The sequence below is a fragment of the Lactuca sativa genome, chromosome 5 (assembly GCF_002870075.4).
Source record: "Lactuca sativa cultivar Salinas chromosome 5, Lsat_Salinas_v11, whole genome shotgun sequence".
Classification (NCBI taxonomy): domain Eukaryota; kingdom Viridiplantae; phylum Streptophyta; class Magnoliopsida; order Asterales; family Asteraceae; genus Lactuca; species Lactuca sativa.
The window spans coordinates 68,834,828-68,856,408 of record NC_056627.2 but is presented as its reverse complement, the minus strand read 5'-3'; the positions used below and the strand labels follow the sequence as shown (position 1 = coordinate 68,856,408).

The 21,581-nt window shown below is 38.6% G+C and overlaps 1 protein-coding gene across 1 annotated transcript in view; it reads right to left on the bottom strand.

The window, feature by feature from the left end:
* Positions 1-18,499, bottom strand: part of LOC111908413 (uncharacterized) — a 97,829-nt gene extending 79,330 nt beyond the window's left edge. Inside the window, exons 1-5 of the mRNA XM_023904242.2 lie at positions 18,491-18,499; positions 18,102-18,153; positions 17,839-17,941; positions 17,309-17,378; positions 17,116-17,248 (exon numbers count right to left, since the gene is read on the bottom strand). Of these exons, the coding sequence (XP_023760010.2) occupies positions 17,116-17,248; positions 17,309-17,378; positions 17,839-17,941; positions 18,102-18,153; positions 18,491-18,499 (367 nt within the window). The remainder of the gene's footprint in view (positions 1-17,115; positions 17,249-17,308; positions 17,379-17,838; positions 17,942-18,101; positions 18,154-18,490) is intronic.
* Between the last annotated feature and the right edge of the window lie 3,082 nt (positions 18,500-21,581).

The following is a 21,581-nucleotide window of genomic DNA, read 5'->3' as shown; positions in this document are numbered from 1 at the left end:
TCTCCTGATCCATCAAGGCGACCTCCATGATATAGCAGACTAACATCCTTTTGAGATGGTCTATAATCGGACCATATTCAACTTCATTCGTCAAGAGGATGTTGGTCAGAACGATCCAATCATGGGGGTTGAGGTTCGACAGATCTGCTAAAGATATGAGATGTTCGGTTCTTGCAGACCCTCTGATTACCCTGAACCGAACGTTGATGAATCTCCCTTTGGTATATGGCTTCAAAACCCGAACATCAACGATCTTCTGAGCGCTTCATGTTTGGTACTGTGGTTGAGCAGCCTTCAGATAAAACTCGATTAACTCCCGATCAACCTCAGGATTAGGACGAGGGACTTCAAAAATGTTGGAGAAGGCGTGGAAGATAAACGCCTTTCGGGTTAAGGGCATGTCGAACTGCGAATCGACAGAGTTGTAGCAGTCGAAGGAGATGACTGGTTCGAGCCAAAGGATGCTAGGTGTATCAATAGGCTCCTTTATCATTCTCTCTCGAGTCCAAGCAGGGAAAAGAGTCTTCCTGCTCTCGAGGAGATCGTGGGCTTCTTTCTTCTTGCGTTAAGCTTCTTCCGCTTCTCGTGCCACACGAATGTTGTCATCATCAACATTGCGACTGTTTTTGCATTTCAGCAAGTCAGCAATGGTTTCTTTATCATCTTCATCCTCTTCCTCAGCTATCTTCTTCCGTTTATCCTTCACACCCGAACCCGAAGTTTGACCAGTAGGAGGAGGTTCGGTTGTGTGAGCAGCTTTTGAGGAAGGAGGTGGATTCGATCCGGACTTCACTTCTCCCCCTTGTTTCGGAGTGGACACGAAACTAGGTAACCCTTCAATTTTGCTGAGAAGGTCTAGGGCAGGAGCAAGTTTTTTAGCAAGGGTTCGCCTCACCGAATGATTGATAATCGGATCGTGTGCTTCCAAGATGTTGGATAGGGCAGAGTGTACATCCGAAACACATGTTTTAATAACCTCCCGTTCGGATCAAAGAGCGTCAATTTGTTGCTGAGAGTTGGAAAGCTGAGCGCTCTTGACCTTGAGGGCGGTGGTTTTACTAGCAAGAACGTCCATCAACGAGTTTTTGGCAGCGAGATCCTCTTGAAGTTTAGAGAGGCGCTCGTCAATGGAGGCACGAAGGGCCGAGTTGTCGTCGCTGATGGATTGGCGAAGGGTAGCGAACGACTTCAACTCCGTTGAGACGAACGTGGCCAATTGTTGAACGATTGGTTCCAACGTTGTCTTTGTTGCATCGGCGCTCTCCTGTAAGGACTTTAATAGGGAAGAGGCTTCAGAGAATAGTTTATCGACTTTTGCGGTCGCTGCCTCACAAGCTTTCGTTGAGGCGTCAATTGCTGCAGTGGCAGAAGCGACGGAATCATGCTGAGCCCTGGAGAAGGCATCAACAATCTTCTGAAGAGCGGCTTCAGAGAGAGAGGATTGAGTGTTGGAGGATGAAGCAATAAGCATGTCAACCTTCTCATGCAGCTCCTTAAGATGCTTCTTTGTTACTGGAGCTTCCTCATCGTCATCGCTTTGGACCTGAAACGAACTAAAGTAGACCGAATCAAAGGTCATATTTTCCCCTCCAAGGAAAGGGTTATCTCCATCAGAGGCATGACCTGGAGATGTTGGGGGTGGTGAAGCTGGGGGTGTTGTGGTATGAGTAGGTTCAGGTTGAGTGGGAGTGGGGGTAGTTTCGGGTGGTGGTTGAGTGTGGATAGGTTCGGGTGGTGGTTGAGTTTCGGTTGTATGAGGAGGTTCGGTTACAGGTGGTGTTTCGGTTGCATCGGTATGAACCCCCGTATCAGATGTGTTGGTTGTAACCTTTGCAGTTGTTGTTGTTGTTGTATCAGTGAAAATGGGTGGTGGTATAGGGAAAGAGGTTTTAGGAATGGTGGTAGAGGGATTTATGGTGGGAATGGAAGTAGGGATTGTTTGAGTAGGAGAGGGAATTGGTGAGACATGGATTTCCATGTCTGGGGTAGGTGATCGGGGTGGAGTGTTGCCTCTTGGAGGGGTTTCGCCTCTTTGAGAGCCGTCCGAATCTGAACTCTCACCTTCTGATTCACTCGAAGAGGAAGCGATTATGATCTTGCGGTTCGGTTGAGTCTTTCGCCTCTTCGGCTGCGGGGATTGTGCAGCTTTGGTTGGTTTCCTCTTCCTGGGAGAAGGACCTTTAGCCCCTTTGGTCACTTGCTTCCCTTTATCTGCCTTTTTACCTCTATGAACAGGCTTATCTGCATCATGGATGGACTTGAGCATTTCCTGTGTGAGTTCCCTCGATCCAGACTGCTTGAACTCCTTAATAGTCCGGATGATCCTGCTATCAGATGGAACATCGCCGTACATGGTCTCCGGAATAGATCCAATGAAAGAGAACTTGGATGCATCTGAGACGATAATCTTCGTGGTATAAAAAGTACCGATCGAAGACATCAATGAACCGGCAACAGTGGGGACATCGAACTTATCCATCGCCCACTTGGTGATGAGAGCCCAAAACCGTGCATACGACACCTCAGAATGTCGTGAAGAAGAAGAGAGGCTTTGAATGAGTTGTTGCCAGAGAACCAACCCATAGTCAAGGTTAACGCCGTTGTAGACTCCATACATGATCGACAAGAAGAGTCGACTGGAGCCGTCTGATCCTGAGCTCCGTTCAGATAAACCCTTGAAGAGGACAGTGAACATGCCGTTCCACTGTGGCGGCAAGCAGGATTTTTTAAACTTCGCTACGGAGGTGAGCGCCTCCGTGTACCCCATATTGTAAAACATATTGTAAAGATGCCCAATCGGAATCGTCTCCAGATTAATCCTTGAAGGGTCAGTAGCAAACCCTAGCATTGCGCCAAATCGTTGCTTTGAAATCGAGGTCTTGTGATCAGAAACCTCGAAGAAAACCCTATCGACTGCTTTATCGTAAGGTGCAGTCGCATACACCTGCGATAGGAGCTCCATAGGCACAGATTCAAGCCTAGAAAGTCCAGGAGCGATTGGCGAGTACTTCAGGCGCTCGATGATCGGAAACATGTAGGAATCATACGACTGAGGGGTTAAGTCAATCACCAAAAACTGTTGAGGGCGAATGGGAAGGATGTGTGAGGTAGCATGAACAGACGATGATTCTGCCATTGTTGAAGTTAGGAAGAAGAAGATGAACAGTAAGGGCTTTAGGGAATTTTTGCTCTCTTGGGAATTTGGATGCAGTAAAGAGGTAAATGGGAGAGGAGACTGCCTTTTATAGTGGGTGTTAGGAGAGAGAAAAATCTGTTCAAATCTTCTATGGAAATACGAAAAGGTTTTTTCAGAATGACAGATGCGTGACAGTTAAGGTATGCGATGATCACGCATGAGAGAGAGTGTCAGATTCCTTGGAACACGCCGCCCAACAAGCGTCGTTTTTGAAGAAACCGTTTCAAATCCACACGCGCCTGTTTAGTGCCAGAGAGGAACCGCTTCATATTCGCACACGCGTCCACTATGTCAGTTAAAAAATGGGCATTTCAAATTCGCATGTGTGCCTTTTTACCGTCGTTTGAAATTCAATCCATTTATCTCCCGCCTGAGTCAGCAACCCTTCATCTTATCTTTGTAACGACATCTTTTGAAGGATACTCCTACGTGGATGATTTTTGACCACATCTTTATAATTAACCACCGATACAAGAAGACAGCCTGTAATTATTAGTACTAGAATTTTGGAAAATCAAAGATTTTCGTGCTAAGAGTGGAAAAAAAATAAAGCAACTCTTTTTAGGAATAAATGTGATGTCAATAATGACACGAAACAAATGATCCCGGGCACGAATCTCTTCCTTCAAAGTCAAGAGAGACCTTAAAGTGTGAATGTGGTTTCCCGTTGAATAACGATCAAACACTTATTAATAAATGTTGAAAGGCTTCTTTTAATTAGGCTAGTTAAGGGTGGTTTTCGCTTTGATTCAACAATTCTAATCTTGAAATAAGGTAGAAAGTGAACAAAGTACTTGTGAGACCGGTGTAGTCTGTTGAACAAGTAGGTAGGAATTAATTTTAAAGTGGTTTGGAAAATATAAAATCTTAACAAAAAAATTAAAAACTGGATCCCAAGGGAAGAAATGTTATGGTGTTTAACAATTTCATAGGAACCACACAAAATAAAAACTTGAGATTTCATGAGGATACGTTCGTCAATTCAGTAGTGAAAACTTGAGCAATGTAATTGTTCACCGTCAATTCAGATTTGGTTTTGAATTTTGGGTTTCACGTAGCTCGTAGTGGCACGAAACTAAGATCATAAACACAGTTATTGTGTAACCATAAACCTCAGTGGTAATTTCTGAGAGTCTCAAGGGTTACGTTGATGAGACGAATGTAATGGAGAAATGTAATGGAGATGGTGTAAGAAATTAAAGTACCTATGCTGCGAAAATAAGGACCAAGCAGAAAACTCTTATCTCATGTGAGAAGAGAGTGAGGTAGCTCACGATTAGAATAAATGTGATAGCCTAATTGGAAAGACAAGGTTTGTTTATACCAAGTCATTAAGGCTATTATTCAGAATCTTATGAGGCTTGGGACACATACAGCAGCATGCTTCTAGGGACACTTAACTAATCCAACTATTATATCCCCATAAACGAACGAACATACAAAAAAAATAAAGACAAAAAAAAAAAACAAAATATTTTTGGAGTTTTTGATATTAGAAGGAAATAAATATTTTTGGAATTTTTGATATATAAAAAAATAAAAAAAATAAGACTAAGAAAGAAAATAAAAAGATAAAAGAAAACTTTGGAAAATTATGGAACCGAACCCGAACGTTCGGTTGGTTTCGGTTGAGAAAATTTTTGAAAAACCGAACCTGAGCGTTCGGTTGGTTTCGATTTTGAAAAATTTTAGAAACCGAACCCGAGCGTTCGGTTGGTTTTGGTTTTGAAAATTTTTGAAAAACCGAACCCGAGCGTTCGGTTGGTTTCGGTTTTGAAAAATTTTGAAAAACCGAACCCGAGCGTTCGGTTGGTTTCGGTTTTGAAAAATTTTGAAAAACCGAACCCGAATACTTTTAGACTTTTAACAATAAGATAAACAACTTTATACAAGAAATTTACAACCAAGAAAACTACCTTTGAAGTGATGAGCGAGTCAGATGATTCAACCGAACCTGAACGTTCGGTCAATGTCGCTTCTTACGTTTGAGGTTGAGAGGTAGTTTGTGGTACTGACTCTGATTCCATCATACCTAGCCCTTGTAAAATTCTATTGAATGACGCTTCAGGAAGAGCTTTGGTAAAGACGTCGGCCAGTTGATCAGTGGTTCTAACAAAATGTACTTCGACGTTTCCATCTTCCACATGATCTTTGATGAAGTGATACCTCAGCGCTATGTGTTTGGTTTTGGAGTGTTGCACTGGGTTATGACAGATCCTAATTGCACTTTCAGAGTCACAATATAGAGGGATCTTCTTCATATTGAGTCCATAGTCTCGAAGTTGACTCTGGATCCAAATCACTTGAGAGGTGCAGGAGGCAGCTGCTATGTATTCAGCTTAGGCAGTAGACAAAGACACACACGTTTGTTTCTTTGACTGCTAGCTAACCAACTTCCCGTCAAGGAATTGGCAGCCACCAGTGGTGCTTTTTCTGTCGAGTCCACATCCTCCAAGGTCTGCATCTGAGTAGGCTTGAACGAAGAAGCCTGAGTTAGAGGGATACCATAGACCTAAGGAGGCAGTTCGCTTGAGATATCGTAGAATGTTCTTCACTGCAAGCATGTGAGGTTCGCCTGGGTTTGCCTAAAATCTAGCACAGTAACACACAGAAAACATGATGTCAGGCCTGTTAGCAGTAAGATACATCAGAGAGCCGATCATTTGACGATAGAGCGTAATATCAACAGCTGGTTTGTCCAGGGATGGGGTGAGCTTGGTGCCGAATGCCATTGGGACTTTGACTTTGGAGTCTCCCATCATGCAAAACTTTGCTAAGAGAGTCTTCGTGTAAGCTTCCTGATTGATAAAGATACCTTCGGGTCCCTGTCTAATATTTAAACCAAGGAAAAAGTTAATAGGACCCATTGAGCTCATTTCAAATTTAGTCTCCATTAGCTTTCTGAATTCAGCTGTTAGGCTAGGATTCGTTGAGCCAAAGATGATATCATCGACATAAATTTGAACGATCATTAGGTGGTTACCTTCCTTTTTACGAAAGAAGGTTGGCTCAACCGAACCTTGTTTGAATTTGGACATCTTTAAGAATTTAGTTAGCGTTTCATACCAGGCTCTGGGAGCTTGTTTGAGACCATACACAGCTTTATCCAGTATGTAGCAATGATTAGGATACTTCTCGTTCACGAATCCAAGAGGTTGCTCCACATACACAGTTTCTTCAAGTTCTCCATTGAGAAATGCACACTTGACGTCCGTTTGGAAAACCTCAAAGTTTTTGTGGGCAGCATAGGCAAGAAATATTCGGACTGATTCAAGCCTAGCTACAGGAGCAAAAGTCTCTTCGTAATCAATCCCTTCCTCCTGACAATATCCTTTCACTACCAGACGAGCTTTGTTTCTTATGACGTTCCCTTCCTTGTCCATTTTGTTCCTAAAGACGCATTTGAGACCAACAACTGACGCTTCTGGAGGAGTTGGAATGAGGCGCCAGACTTTGTTCCTTTCAAATTCGTTCAGTTCATCTTGCATGGCTTGAACCCAATCGGAGTGATCAAGAGCAGTATTAACTGTCTTTGGTTCAACTTTCGATACGAATGAGTTAAACATGCAGAATTCAACTTTGGAAAATAAGGATGTCTGTTTTGCCTTGAGTTGTGATCGGGTCAGAACCTTTTAAGAGACATCACCAACAACTTGAGAGACAGGATGATCTCTGGTCCATTTGGTGAGAGGAGGGTAGTTTGGATCAAAGGTTGGATCCAGTTCAGCATTTATCATTTCTTCTGGTTCGGACTGGCTTTCATAGTCGTAAGACATATCAGCATGCTCCCCCTCGATAGATGAGCTTCCAGGAATACTTTGCGAAACTTGAGCTTCAGAGTTTTCTTGTGGTGCTGAGCTTTCAGGCGTTGATGCACCTTCGGATGGTGAAGCACTTTCGGTTGGTGAAGTGCTTTCGGGAGCAGTTAGAGACCTTGGCTCCCCCTCAACATGTGAGGTTGGCTGAGTTGATGACGGTTGATCCTCCCCCTCGACTGAAGCATTGTTTGATGGAGGTTCGTCAGAACTTGATCGTCCTTCATTCATTCTCCTTGCAGTATCTTCAACAATTTGTTTCATGTGATCTACCTTATTGTCTGCTGCACCTGCTTCTGAGAGAGTGGCTTTCTCTGGTTCGTCAAATAGTTCCATAAACTTCTCGAATAGATTAGCGATCGAGACCGTGACTTGGCCAGTTTGAGGAAAGATTTCCCCAGCGGTGTCTTCATTGGCCTTTAGCTTTTTGACATAGCTATCATCAAAAGTCACATAGTAAGTCTCTTCGATTTTCCTCGAACGCTTGTTTAACTCTTTGTACGCTTTAGAAGTAAGAGAATATCCCAGAAAGATTCCCTCGTCGGCTTTGACATCGAACTTGTTGCGGTGTTCCTTAGAGTTAAAGATGAAGCACCGTGAGTCGAACACATGGAAAAATTTCACATTGGGCTTCCTGTTGTTGAGAATCTCATAAGGTGTGAGCGTGAATCGCTTGTTGAGATATGACCTGTTCTGTGTAAAACAAGCAGCAGAAATAGCATCAGCCCAAAAATAAAGAGGTAAGGAAGCGAAACTTAGCATGGTTCGGGTAGCTTCACACAAAGATCGGTTTCGTCTTTCGACAATTCCGTTCTGTTGAGGTGTGTAGGGAGCTGAGAAGTTGTGACTTATTCCCTTTTCTGCTAGGAATTCTTCAAATTCTCTATTTTTGAATTCTAGACCATTGTCGCTCCTGATTTTGCGAACGACCTTCTTCAGCTGAACTTCAATCTGCTTGATGAACACTTTTAGCTTATGAGTCGCTTCAGATTTAAGCTTTAGAAAGAACACCCATGTAAACCGCGAAAAGTCATCAACGATAACAAGTATATACTTGCTACCACCAATGCTTTCGATAGATGATGGACCACATAAATCAATATGAAGTAATTCAAGTGGTTCAACAACTTTAGTGTTTATTATATATGGATGACTTTGACGACTCTGCTTCCCCATTTCGCATGCAGCACACAAATGATCTCTGTCGAACTTGAGCAGTGGAAGACCTCGAACGTGACCTCCAGTGACAAGTTTGTTGATGTCTTTAAAGTTGAGATGAGAGAGCCTTCGGTGCCACAACCAGCTTTCGTCAGATTGTGCTTTTGATAACAGGCATATAGTTGGGTTTCCTTTGATGGGTTTGAGGTTTAGAGGAAACATTTCACCCTTACGCTCCGATTTGAGAATAACTTTCTTTGTTTTCTTCTCAATAATTTCAGAACCCTCATCGTCGAATGAGACTTTTAGACCGGTACCTTCAACAAGCTGAGATACACTGATGAGGTTGTGTTGTAGTCCTTCCACGTATGCAACCTTTCTTATCGTGAAATCACCGTTAGTGATCATTCCGTACCCCTTTATGGTGCCGAAGGAGTTGTTTCCAAACTTGACGTTTCCACCATTTGAAAGAGACCTGTATTCCCTTAGCTCTTCTTTCCTCCCTGTCATGTGACGCAAGCAGCCACTGTCGATGTACCATTCTTCGTCAAACTGCTCGTCACTGATAACCTGCAAAATTTAAGCAGATTTAGGAACCCAAAGTTTCTTGGGTCCACGTGAGCCTTTCACAGGTACAGGAATAGTAAGAGAGATGTCAACAAGATATGTTCGTTTTATTAGTGTTGTTTCATCTTTCTTTTTGATGGTGAAAACTTTGATTTTATTAGGATTAGGTGCGTTCGGTTTAGACTCTGGTTTGGATGCTGAAACCTTCTGTTTACCTTTTTATTCAGCTGATGATTGAGATTTTTGAGAAGGAACATAATGGAATTTAGAGCGAGGTGGAGATGAATTGGAAGAATTAGAAGAATTAGATGAGTAAGAATGAGAGGGCTTAGATTGAGATGACTTCTTGGCTGGAGACTCTAGGTGACCCTTTTGCTTTTGATCATTGGTGGGACTGACCTTAGAGTTTTGATCTCTTTTGATTTCAGAACCGAACCTTTGCTTTCGGTTGGTTTCGTTATCTGAACCGAACCTTTGCTTTCGGTTGGTATTCTTTTCTGAACCGAACCTTTGCTTTCGGTTGTTGTGGCTCTCGTGCGTTTCAACAGGATTATTCTCATACTTTAGGTTCTTGTCTTGATGTGAGAAATAAGCATTCTGGGATTTCCAGAACTGTTTTCTTTCAGAGAGATTCTTCCTGTATCTCTGATTCCTTTGACGTTTCTGATTTCTCATCTGCTTTGGTTGATGATGGATGTTGGCTTTTGGTTTCGGTTTTTATTTGGCTGGTTCACTTTGAGCTAAGGAAGTTTCACTAGAGGGAGTGTCTTCTTTTGCCGAACTTGCATTTTCTTGAGGAATGTCTTTCGTACCACTGGTACTTGGCACATCAAAATTATCAGTCTTGTTCAAGGGTTCTGGCACGTATCTACCTTTACTTTTCCATGAGGTCCTTTCAGATAAGCCTACCGTTTCATCAGCATTATCGATTGGAGCTGACCAGAAGAACTCATCGCAGCCATCGGCATTGTCTTCGTTTACAATTGCTGTGAGTTCAGCAGTCTGATGTTCGGTTACTCCGGTGACCTTGTATACTTGATTTGGAGTAGTCCTAACCTTTTGATATACAACAGCCTTCTCTGCTAGGATCAGGGACTTTTGTTGGGACAATCGAGCGAACTCTACTGAATTTTCTGAAATTAGATTCTTGTGGTTTTCAGGTTCGCTTTTTACAAATTCTGAGCAGTCAACCGTGTCCTCTACAGAAATTTCACTCATATTATCATCCTCATTAAGCTCAGATGCATTTTCAACATCAATTTTGTTTTCAGAGCTCAAGTTGGAGTTTAAATAGTCAAATTTTTGTATGGTTTCGGTTCTCAGTTTCAGTCTATCATTTTCATCCAAAAGGTTTTTAAGCATGTCCTTATGGTCCTTGGATTTAATGAAAGATTCTATTTTGTCCAGTCCATACATATAGGTCGGATTAACGTCCTCAGATGATATCACACTCTCACAATTATATGCTTCGGCATCAATTTCATCCTCCTTAAACTCAAGGAAGGACAAAATCATGCGATGAATCTTTTGTCCTATTTCACAATCTAAATGAAGCTGAGTAATATTAGTGTAAAGACGTTTAGCAATCAAACAAAAAACATTTCGCTGTTTCAAAAGCTTTAAATTGTCTCTTTGTAAATAAATGTTTTCATCTTTTATTTTGACTAATTCCGACTCCTTCAATTCGATCCACATGCGCCGTTCCTCACTCTTCGAAGACACCCTGCTTAATTGATCAGTTAGGTTAGAATTGGTGACCCGAGTTTGAGTTAAACTACTATCTAGATGAGAGATTTAAGTATTAACACTTTTTAGTTCTTTTTCATATGAGCATTGTGGAATTTTAAATGAGACAAAAACCGATTGTACCTTCTTGATTAGTTCATCGAGCTCGTTGAACTGTACACTGAGCGGTTTGGCTGTAAAGCACATATCATGTTGCTCCTTCGGTTCATTGCTCCCACCATCAGTATTGTATCCCCTCATCTGAGATACGTCAGACACCATCAAGCACCTTCCTCCACTGCTTTCCTCTTTTGCCACACAAGCCTTTCAATGAGAAGGCTTCCTCACTTCATCGTCTTCAGAGTCGGTTGACCAAACCTCCACGCCACCGAACTCGTCATCAGCAACCGAACCCTGCACAATTAGAGCATTCATAGAAGGGTTAGCGGTAGATTTCTTCTTCCTGATCTCATCAAGCTTTTTCTGCAGCAAAGCTTCTTCATCCTTTTCCTCATCCTTTTCAGCCATCTTTTTGAGGACACAATCCTTTGCATAGTGGTTTTTCCCTCCACACTAGTAACAGCTTACTCCAGAATCACCTTCTGCCTTCGGTTCCTTCTTAGACTCTTCAACCTTCGATTCATCTTTAACCTTTTCTGAACTATAACTTCCCTGCCAGTTTCGGTTTTTGTTGGAGGGGAATCTCTTCTTGATGAACCTTTTGGGGTTAGACACCATCATAGCATAATCCTCAGACGTGAGGTCATAATCCTCCAAGTTGAGGTCTTCGTCCTCCATCACAGCATTACTTTTTGACAGTTGGGCCAACGAACCTAGGCTTGAGACCACATTCTTTACTGCAACACAATCTTCTCCTGAGATTTGAGAATGCCCACCAGTTTCGCCAAAGAATATGATTTAAACTGCTCGTGGGCTTTCACTGTGGACACAACAGCTCTCCACTCTGATCTGAGACCATTTAAGAACGTAACCTTCTGCTCAATAAGCTTCCTTTCAATGTCATGTTTGATCATCTTGCTAAGAAGATGATTGAAGCGGTCGAACGTTTGGGTCACAGATTCTTCGGCTCCTTGCCTGAATTCACCAAACTCAGACAAGAGTAAGGTTTGAATTGAGTGTTCAAGATCCTCGTCTGTAGAGTACAATTCACGTAGCCTGTCCCAAATCTCCTTTGCCGTCGTGCATGAACTCACCAGCCTAAAAGTGTCGGACTGAAGGGCGAATTTGATCAATCTTAACGCCTTAATATTGCACTGGAATTTATCTTTTTCATCTTGCGCAATATCTTTAACATCCTTCAGTAGACCATTATACTCCTTTTGAGTTTTAATAATCCTTGAAGTTGCAGAGTGAGAAAATGGTCCATTAACAATTGCTTCCCAGATGAGGTATCCATTATCCTCAGATCCTATAACATAATCTTCAAAGTGATGCGCCCAGACTTCATAATCATGGGTGTATAGGATGGAAATCTTCGTGGTGGATCCAATGTTGTTGGAAATATTGATGGGATTCGATTGCGACTCGTCCATTATGATCGAATAACCTGTTCAAAGATCAGACTTGTAATAAATCAAATTAGGGCAAAACAATAAATATCAAGATACGTCAATAATGAGATGACGGCTCAATAAATATCAGTAATTGCGGAAAACCCTAATTGAAACATTTTTCACTAGAAAAGAAGTGTATCGATTACACAGCCTCCTGCTCTGATACCAATTGATAAGCTTAAAATTAACTTGAAGATCGATTAGATCTTAAACAGGGTAAATAAACAGTAAACAGCAAGAACACGAAAACAACAAACAACTCAAGAATGAATCAAACGCGTCGAATGATTTATAAACAACCCTCAGAAGAGCTCGATAAAGAACATCAACTGTAGAGGGTTAGAAGGTTTACAGGAACGATAAAGAAAGAACTTTGTAATGCTATCTTCTTCTATCAATCGTACTCTAGATCGTTAACCTAATATGCATGCAAGCATATTCTTAAATAGTAAACCTAATAGGCTCACGGTTGGACAGGCCCAAACCGGAGTACAAAATAATGGACTATTAAACGAGCCCAAAGACGCAACACATAAACAAATCTACTACCCAACACAATGTTTGCAGAATGTGATTATGTATGGTATGTGGTAGATTGGGGAACTTACTAAGCTTCGTGCTTACAATTTTCAATTTTGGTTTCAGGTACTTCTGGTAACGGAAGGAAGAGCTCAGGATGACTGCATGGCACACACCAACAAGTTTTAGCCTGGGATGTTTACTCTGATAAAAAGAAAATGTTTTGAGATGATACTCTGATTTGATATAACGAGTTATGTTTATGATTGAGAATTATGGTTTTATTAATGTTTTAAAATGAAATTTTTAGACCGTATTTTTAGGATGTTACATTTTCTTTGCAAAACTTTACCAATTCCTTAGTTTTATTCAGACACACCCGAGAGTGTGCCCAAATCCCTCAAACCAAGGCTCTGATATCAACTTGAAACGTCCCAAAAACATGATCCAAAATATTCATTTTTAATTTAAGTAAAACAGTATTCCAACATTATCTATACATCCCAAAAAATGCTAGTGTATTAAATATCGTAAAATCAGAGTGAAATATCAAGTGCGAAATCCATGTGGTGTGTGCAATATAGTCATCCCGAGCTCTTTCCCTTGCGACCGAACGTACCTGAAACATAAAATGAAAACCGTAAGCACAAAGCTTAGTGAGTTCCCCAAAACTACCCCATACCATACATAATAAATCACATACTGGGCCCCCACCAAACATCGGTCCCCTGTTGGTTTACATATATGTTATTCTTAGGCCTCACCTGTAACTAAGCCTCTCCTGCTATACATATACAATATGTATCATATAATCATGCTAACACATATACTAATCATAAAAACTAGCATATGTTCTAGTCCTCAAGCCTCGCCCGACATCGAGCACCGCCCGATATACATAGCAACACATAACACATGCAAGGGTCATGCAAACTCCTAGCATCCTAGCATAATCAATAAGGGCCGTCATTGGTGCCTTAGACCTGCTAAACCCAGTGAGGAAACTCACCTCGAAAGTTGAATCTCACTGAAAGAAATCCCTAGCTGCTGCCCTGATGACTCCCTGAGAAATCAGTACAAAAATAACACCCAATTAACACTTGGGTTCAAATCAATAGCCAATAATCCATACTTGGGGTAAAATGATAATTTTACCCCTGGCCTAGCTTGAACCAAAATTGAGGCCTAAATCCATAAACTAAAAAGGCACAATACCAATTGATCCACTAAGGCCCACTTATGGCCCAATTTTACAAATTGGGCCTAACCCCCATATGGACCTTACCCTAAATCCCAAACACTTGATTTTAGATGGCCCAAAAGGCCCAAAGCAACAAGGTCCAAAGAAGTGGCCCAAAAGATACGAAGCCCAAACTGACTGAGTACGCGAGGCGTACTAGGCTGTACGCTAAGTGTACCCGCTGCATGGCTTGTACGCCCAACGTACTGCCTTGTACGCCCAACATACTCCTTCATTAAGCCATTTATTCCATTAAGCTCTTAAGTCTAACGGTCCAAAACACAGATCTGAGTCCCAAAGAGTATCTAGAACCATAAAGTCACTGACTTGGTGACTTTGCATGCCCTAAAAGATCCGAACTTCAATTTATAACATTCTAATTTCATAATCATGGCCATAACTCATGCATGGATTGTTCTAAGCTTCATAGATGACAATTTATGACTCTAGGCCCAAAAGAATACCAAGAGTAGCAACTCTAAGCTTCAAAAATGATAATAAGCCATAAGATATCATCTATGGGACCAAGAAAGGTCCGAAACTCAAACAAAGGAGATCTAATCTATAACACAACAAGTTCAGAGCTTTATACCTCAAATGGGTGACAAATGATGATGATAACCTGAATCTACAAGCTCCCACTCTTCCGATGAAGCTTCTAGATGATCTCCTTCCTTTAAAACACATAAAACACACCTAAAAGACCTTCTAAGCTCAAGAACGCTCAACTATGGAGTTATGGTTTCGAGTATAGGGCTAGCAGACAAGGAGGCTGAATAAACGAGGGTTTCATGTCCATAAGGATGATCATATAGTGGCCAACCCCGGAAATTAGGGTTTTCAAAAGTCATTACGTATGCCCCGCATACTCGCTTTAAAGCTTATATGCTAAGCGTAACTTGTGGTGCGTGCCGCGTACAACTTAAGGGATAGATTGGACAATTTAAATATGTAACATCCGAATTTCATAACGAAAAATTTTCATTTTTATTAAGATAAAAACTCCCCAATCTATTAATCCATTAAATAAGAAAACCATTTATTATGAATTATATTTATTAAAAATCAGAGTATTGTAGAAATGTGGAATCTTCGATGTTGCTAATGTGTGTGTACAGTCCCGCCTTTGCCTTCCAACAATAACTGATGATACCTGAAACCATAAACATCTTGGTAAGCATAAATTTTAGTGATTTTCCCCCAAAATACCACCATATAAACAAATCACATATATAATCAAACACGTTAGCTCCAGTCAACCATCGAGTTAGAATACCCCAGGCCCAGTCAACCTCCAAGTCCAGTCATCCTCGGGATGGAATACCCCAGGTTGGAATGCCAATATACAACAAGTCCAATCAGCCATCGGGCTAGAATAGCCAGGGTTTGTTGGTCTACCGCCTCAACCCTACCGCTCTTCCCTAGCCTCCGTGCCTATGACTTACAACCGGCCCGCACCGGATATCTTGGCCTACCACACAAAGAAGGACTGCCTCAATCCAAACCAAACACAATATGTTGACATATAAACAATCAGGATCAAGTAGGCACATAATATAGGAAAACAATAATCATACAAGTCACTACTTCCTACTAATCCTCTCACAACATACAGTCCCGCTACCAGCTAACCCCCATAGAATGCGTAACCATAAGTAACCAGATGTGAGATAGCCACCCGAATAGATGGTCCTACCATAGAGCCACAACCAAACAAGGAACGGTCAAGGGAGCCTAGACCAAGAGTTCTCAGACTATCCTACATAACCAAAGACAATCCTTAAGGACACTCCGTAGATGATAACCAACAAACACAGATAATATACAGTTCTATAGGTTATTACCACAAATCAACATACTCAATACCAGGAGACAAATCTAATTGATCATTACAACATAACATCATACTCGATTCTAGAAAACAGATCTAACAGATCAATACATTATAATAACATACTCAATACCGGAACACAGATCTAACCGATCACTACAGCATAACAACATAATAAATATCGACAATCCAAGGAATGTATGGCCGTATATACTTAGAGGTGAGATTGTCACCCAGATAGATGATCCTATTCTAGAACCACAACCAAACAAGGAACAGGAAAGAGAGCCTAGATCAAGAGTCATCATTCTATCCTACATGACTATATATATAGTCCCTAGGGCATCCTTCTACTAGCAGTTCGACATTGGTGCCTTCGACCCATAGGTATAGTGAGGCAAAACTCACCTCGATATGCATGCGGATAACCACTGTAGCAACGAAGAACTCTACAAGCTTCAACTCACTTCTAATCACCTACAGCAAGGTACTTGAGTCAATACCCGATTACTGGTCATAGTCACTTGCAATAGTGACCACCTCACATGAAATGACGATTAGGGTTTCACATGTAATGACGACTAGGTTTAAGTAAGAACGCTTCACCCATTAAGGACATAATCATCTAAGGGTAGGACTAACTAAGGTTTGACTTAGTCATTCTCAAGTGAAATAATAACCTAATGAATAGTCCAAATACGTGCCCGATCATTTTCCAAAATAGAGCTTCTCGATTCTAGGGTTTTTCACATAAAATGACAACTAGGGTTAGTGTTCAACACTTACCCCTTTAAGAACTTAATCTATGAAGCCCTATAAAACATTATGTTAATTGTAGGGACATTATTAAGTATTATTTTAAGTTTAATTAATAGTTTTAATGCGGGTCCCGACCAACTCCAAAATTAGGGTTTCATGACATTAGGGTTTTCTAAACCCTAATTAGGGCTTCCAACCTAAATAGTAGCCAATTAGGTTCCATGTTAGGCTTTTAGGTTAATTAGAGTTTAATAAGCTGGGCACCACACTAACACCCCAGGGCGGTGGTGGTCAACGGTGGTTCATGGCGGCAGCCACCACCTCACGGTGGTGGTAGTTATGATTTTAGGCTAAAAGAGTGTCAAAAGCATTTCAAACATCCGTCCAAAGACACACACATATACACACAACCATCCAAAGTGGCAATTGGTGGTGGTAGAACGACGACATGTGGTGGCAACCACCACCTCACGGTGGTGGTGGTGGTTTTTCTCTAGTTTTCGATTATGCAACACCCAAAACAACATTAAACTAAAATAAAAATACACATAAACACCATTTCACTTACACAACCACCTCTCATGGTGGTTGGTGGAGGAAGAAGAAGTAGCATGGGTGGCAGCCACCATGGTTAGCTGCCATGGTGGTCCTTTACGATATCCGGCCAACAAATACACACACACACCCCTACATATTCTGAAACACACACACACACCTTCAAAAACACTCACCATGCTGCTGCACCCTCCCCTTTGGAGGAGGACGATGGTTGGCGTAACCACGATAAGAACAACCACATAGACGGGCGGCAACGGCGATGTTAACAGAAAACGAATCGGAGTAGAGGGAGGTGCGCAAACCCGACTAAAAATTGAAGCAACAGATATCACGAGCCTTCATCTCCTCTGATCTCCCCACTGTTACAGCGTCGGACTTGTTGTTCTTGTATTCTTCGACGGCGGGAGCAACGGCGGGTCGATTTGTGGTGCAAGGCCTTGATAAGGTTGCAACAACAATTAGAGGAATGGAGGTATAAGGGTGGCGGATGGAGGATATGTTTAGGGTTAGGGTTAGCACGAAGGAAATGAGGGGGAGGGGGTTCTAGGTTTAAATCCCTTCCCTTCCAAACTTAATACCATTTATACAACATTGGTCCTTGCCTCCCTAAATCCTTTTCAAATTAAATCCAATAATTACCAAACAACCATTGCTTTGCGAATTTCTTAACATTTCAAGTCCTAATGTTATAATATAGACCCCAAATTCTAGAAATGATACCATTTAACTCCTTATGGCTAATAATGATAAATTATTACAGATTTAAGGTTAAAATAAAATAAAATAAAAAATACGTCTCAGGGTCTTAAGGCTTATTATTTATTTATTTATTTATATTTATTTATTTATTTTAACGGAATGTTACAACATAATTCAAGGGCAAAAGAGAAACTTACCAAAATTCAAGTGTTACAGGTTGACAAGGTCCTTTAATCAAATATGCCCTCCTTATTTCATCACCTTGATTAGGATTATAAGATGTAATCTTTGGCCTCTCCCCTGGTTCCAAAGGAAGATCATTTAAATCAAAGGATTGTGGCACTTTTGGTTTTGGAGTATGTTCATTAGATTGTAGTTCTTATGGTTTTGGCATAGGTTGATTAGGTTGTGGAACTTTTGCACTTTCATTAGCCTTATTTTTTTTTTGAAGTTCCTTCACCATTTTTGTCTCCAACATCTAATTGTCTTTTGAAAAATTTGTTAATAGCAACCTACAATCAAATTATATCATTAAACAATCAACTATAAATGTGATTTCATGTTTCAAAATTTAACAACAAATAACAACCTATAATCAAAATATATCAACAATCAACAATAATTCTATAACTTAATTTCAAGTTTGAACAACAAATAGAAACCTATAATCAAATTATCAAAATATTGAACTATAAACTTGATTTCAAGTTTCAACAACAAATAATCACTAATTATTAACCCTAACTCCCTAATTTAACAATCCTAATTGGTAATTTTTATTATTTCAACACAATGACAAAAAAATTGAATTTTAATTATCAAAAAAATAATCACATAATTTCTTCTTACTTGCTTCATTGTAACCACTTTGATCAATAATCACCAACCACTGGCCACCGTGCGATTTTTTCAGAAAATACCCATTGCCGATGACCGATCACCGGCAGAAGAAGGAAGGGCAGCAGGAGCGACAACGCGCATTGCAAGGGGAGAGTCAGCATCGAATCGTTAGTTGATTTCTTATTTCCGATTTTTATTATGTATTGGGCTCAAGTTTGTGTTAATTGTTAAATTAAACTAATTTTGTTTTGGGCATTTGACAATTTACTTCATGGACTAGTTTGTATATGGATTTACCATTTAGAAAAAACCTAAAAAAAATTAGGATATCCCAAATTATTTTTTGGGTTTAAAGGCAATATAAACATTTTTTTTTTTCTGAAAAATATATAATACTAAATTTATTTAGGGGACTCCTAGATATCCCATGCTCTATGGTAGTAAGGTGGATCCGCCATTGTTCGGTAAGCAACTTTTGCATAATGTATATGATTAATACGAAAAAAAAATATAAAAAGAAAGATTCGATAGAGCACTTTGATGAAACATAAGATATGTTGAACATATAATGTGAAAGGGGCACTAACAACAAAGTATAATCCTATCAAAATTCAAAATTGTTAGGTGTAAAACATACAACACTAATAAAACCTCCGTCGCCTTCTAAGTAAAAGCTTCATACATACTTATAAAGCTAACATTTTTTCTTGAGTCTCATGCATTTGAAACCCCCATTCATTTTTCCTTTTACCACATTCATTTGAAACTCTCATGACTTTTCAATTTGTTTCTAATAATGATTATAAATTGGTTAATAAGGTTAAATAAATATAAAACCTAAAGTTTAATATATATATATATATATATATATATATATATATTAAATTTCAATATTAAAAGAATATATTTTCTTCTATTTATAAAGTTATGTTTTTAACTTTTAACATATTATACTTATTTTATTAGGTCTAATATGTTGTTATATTTAAACCATTATCATTTTAAAGCTACAACTTTTGAACAATTTATATAAAATACTTAAATTATTAATTTAAATATAACCTTACGGGATCAACTTAAATATAAATTTTAGTTCAACTTAAGCAATCTATAGAATATTTTGTAGAAAGTTAAAAGTGATAAATTTTAGTGTATTTCTAATAATGATTATAAGTTTGTTAATAAGGTTAAATAAGTATCAAACCGAAAGTGTAATCATAAATAAACTAAATTTCAATATAAAAATAATATTTTTACTTCTACTTATAAAGTTACGTCTTTAACTTTTAACATTTTATACTAAATTTATTAAATTTAATATGTTGTTGTATGTAAACCATTATGAGTTTAAAGCTACAACTTTTGAACAGTTTGGACAAAATATTTAATTTGTTAATTTAAATATAACATTGCATGGTTAACTTCAATATAAATTTCAGTTTCACTTAAAAAAACCCAAAGAATATTTTGTTAATAGTTAAAAGTGATAAATTATAGTGATAAATGCAAAAACTAAATTGTAATATAAATTTAACTAAAATATTTTCTAAATATATTTTTATAACCGTTAAAAGTTTTTAAATAAGTAACTTAAAATAACTTATAATAACAATAATTAAGAATAACTTTATATAATGATTATATTGTTATCTTTAAAATAAAAAAAAAATTGTTTGATGGTTTAAATAATTACAATGATAGAAATTGAAATGTTAAGCAAATAAATTTTAAAAAATTAATTAAGAATAACAACAAGTATAAATAACATTAAACCATATATTATATTTAATTTTATTCATGAGTAACCCATGTGTAGATGTAGTTCAAAAGATTGAGATTATACAGTTTTAATAGATGTATATATTATCATATAAATCAAAATAATCAATATATTATATCAACTTAGTATATAAATTATTATATCAAATTCAAAAACAACAATATTGTTATATTAAAAGCAACATATATTTGTAAAGATTTCAGTTATATAGATGCTTCTGCGCAATGCGCGGGCATTCGCCTAATTAGAGCATAAAGTATGCAGGTTTTTTGGAATCTCTTAATATGCACCCAAATATATTTACCCAATTGGACAACGTATATGTTAACAAAAGAAATAATTATGTAGCTTATAATGGGTTCATGGGATCTTGTTCATAAAAGTTAAAAACATACACTCCAAACCCGGTTTACATGATTCCAACGCTAATGTTTATAATTTGAAATTTTGGAGTGGATCTTGTTCATATAATGGACATAACATTTTTTATTTATATCTACAACAATGAATTTGAAAGATGATAAATATCATGAAAGGTATAAAAAAAATCAATTGTTAGCAAAAAAAATGTAGGTATTTTAAAATTTGTAAAGAAAATGTAATAAAATTTGTTTTGAAATAGTAAATTAGGTATACACAAGTAGAAAGTCAATAAAAAAGAAATATCCCTCATATGAGAAGAGATCCATCTTTCTATCAACATTAAAAGTTGAGATTTCCATTATCAATCTACCAAATGCTCAACATTAGAGTAAAAAGCCAATGAACCAAAAAGTAATTATAGACTCCTCTATTTGCGATGGGTTTAGCAGCATGTTGAAACATGTCTATCTAATAGTCTCATCCACTGTAAATAATTAAAAAGAGAAAATAAAAGAAATGAGAATTCCAAATATCATATCAAAAAATATGTAAGTAGGGGTAACAAATATTATAAACCATATCTGGCATAATGATCTCACAATGGTGACAAAACAATAAGAAAAATTATTGACTACAAGAATAATGATCATACATGATTTTACTAAGTATTATCTTCATTTGGCATTTCAAAGTAAATCTTGAACAAACCAATGGTAATATATAACATAACAAGACCATGTGTGGCTAGGAGAAATACCATGAGAATTATGGAATGGAATGCAAAAATGAATGCCTTTCCAACACCTTTTATTAAGGGTAGTAATTGATGAGAATTCTAGGTTGCAATAACAATCTACTTGTAGAATTTCGCTTAACACTTAAGGGTACATGCAACCTAAATTGGATCTATGTCTTTTTCATATCTAATAGCAACATACTTATGAAATACACAAACTA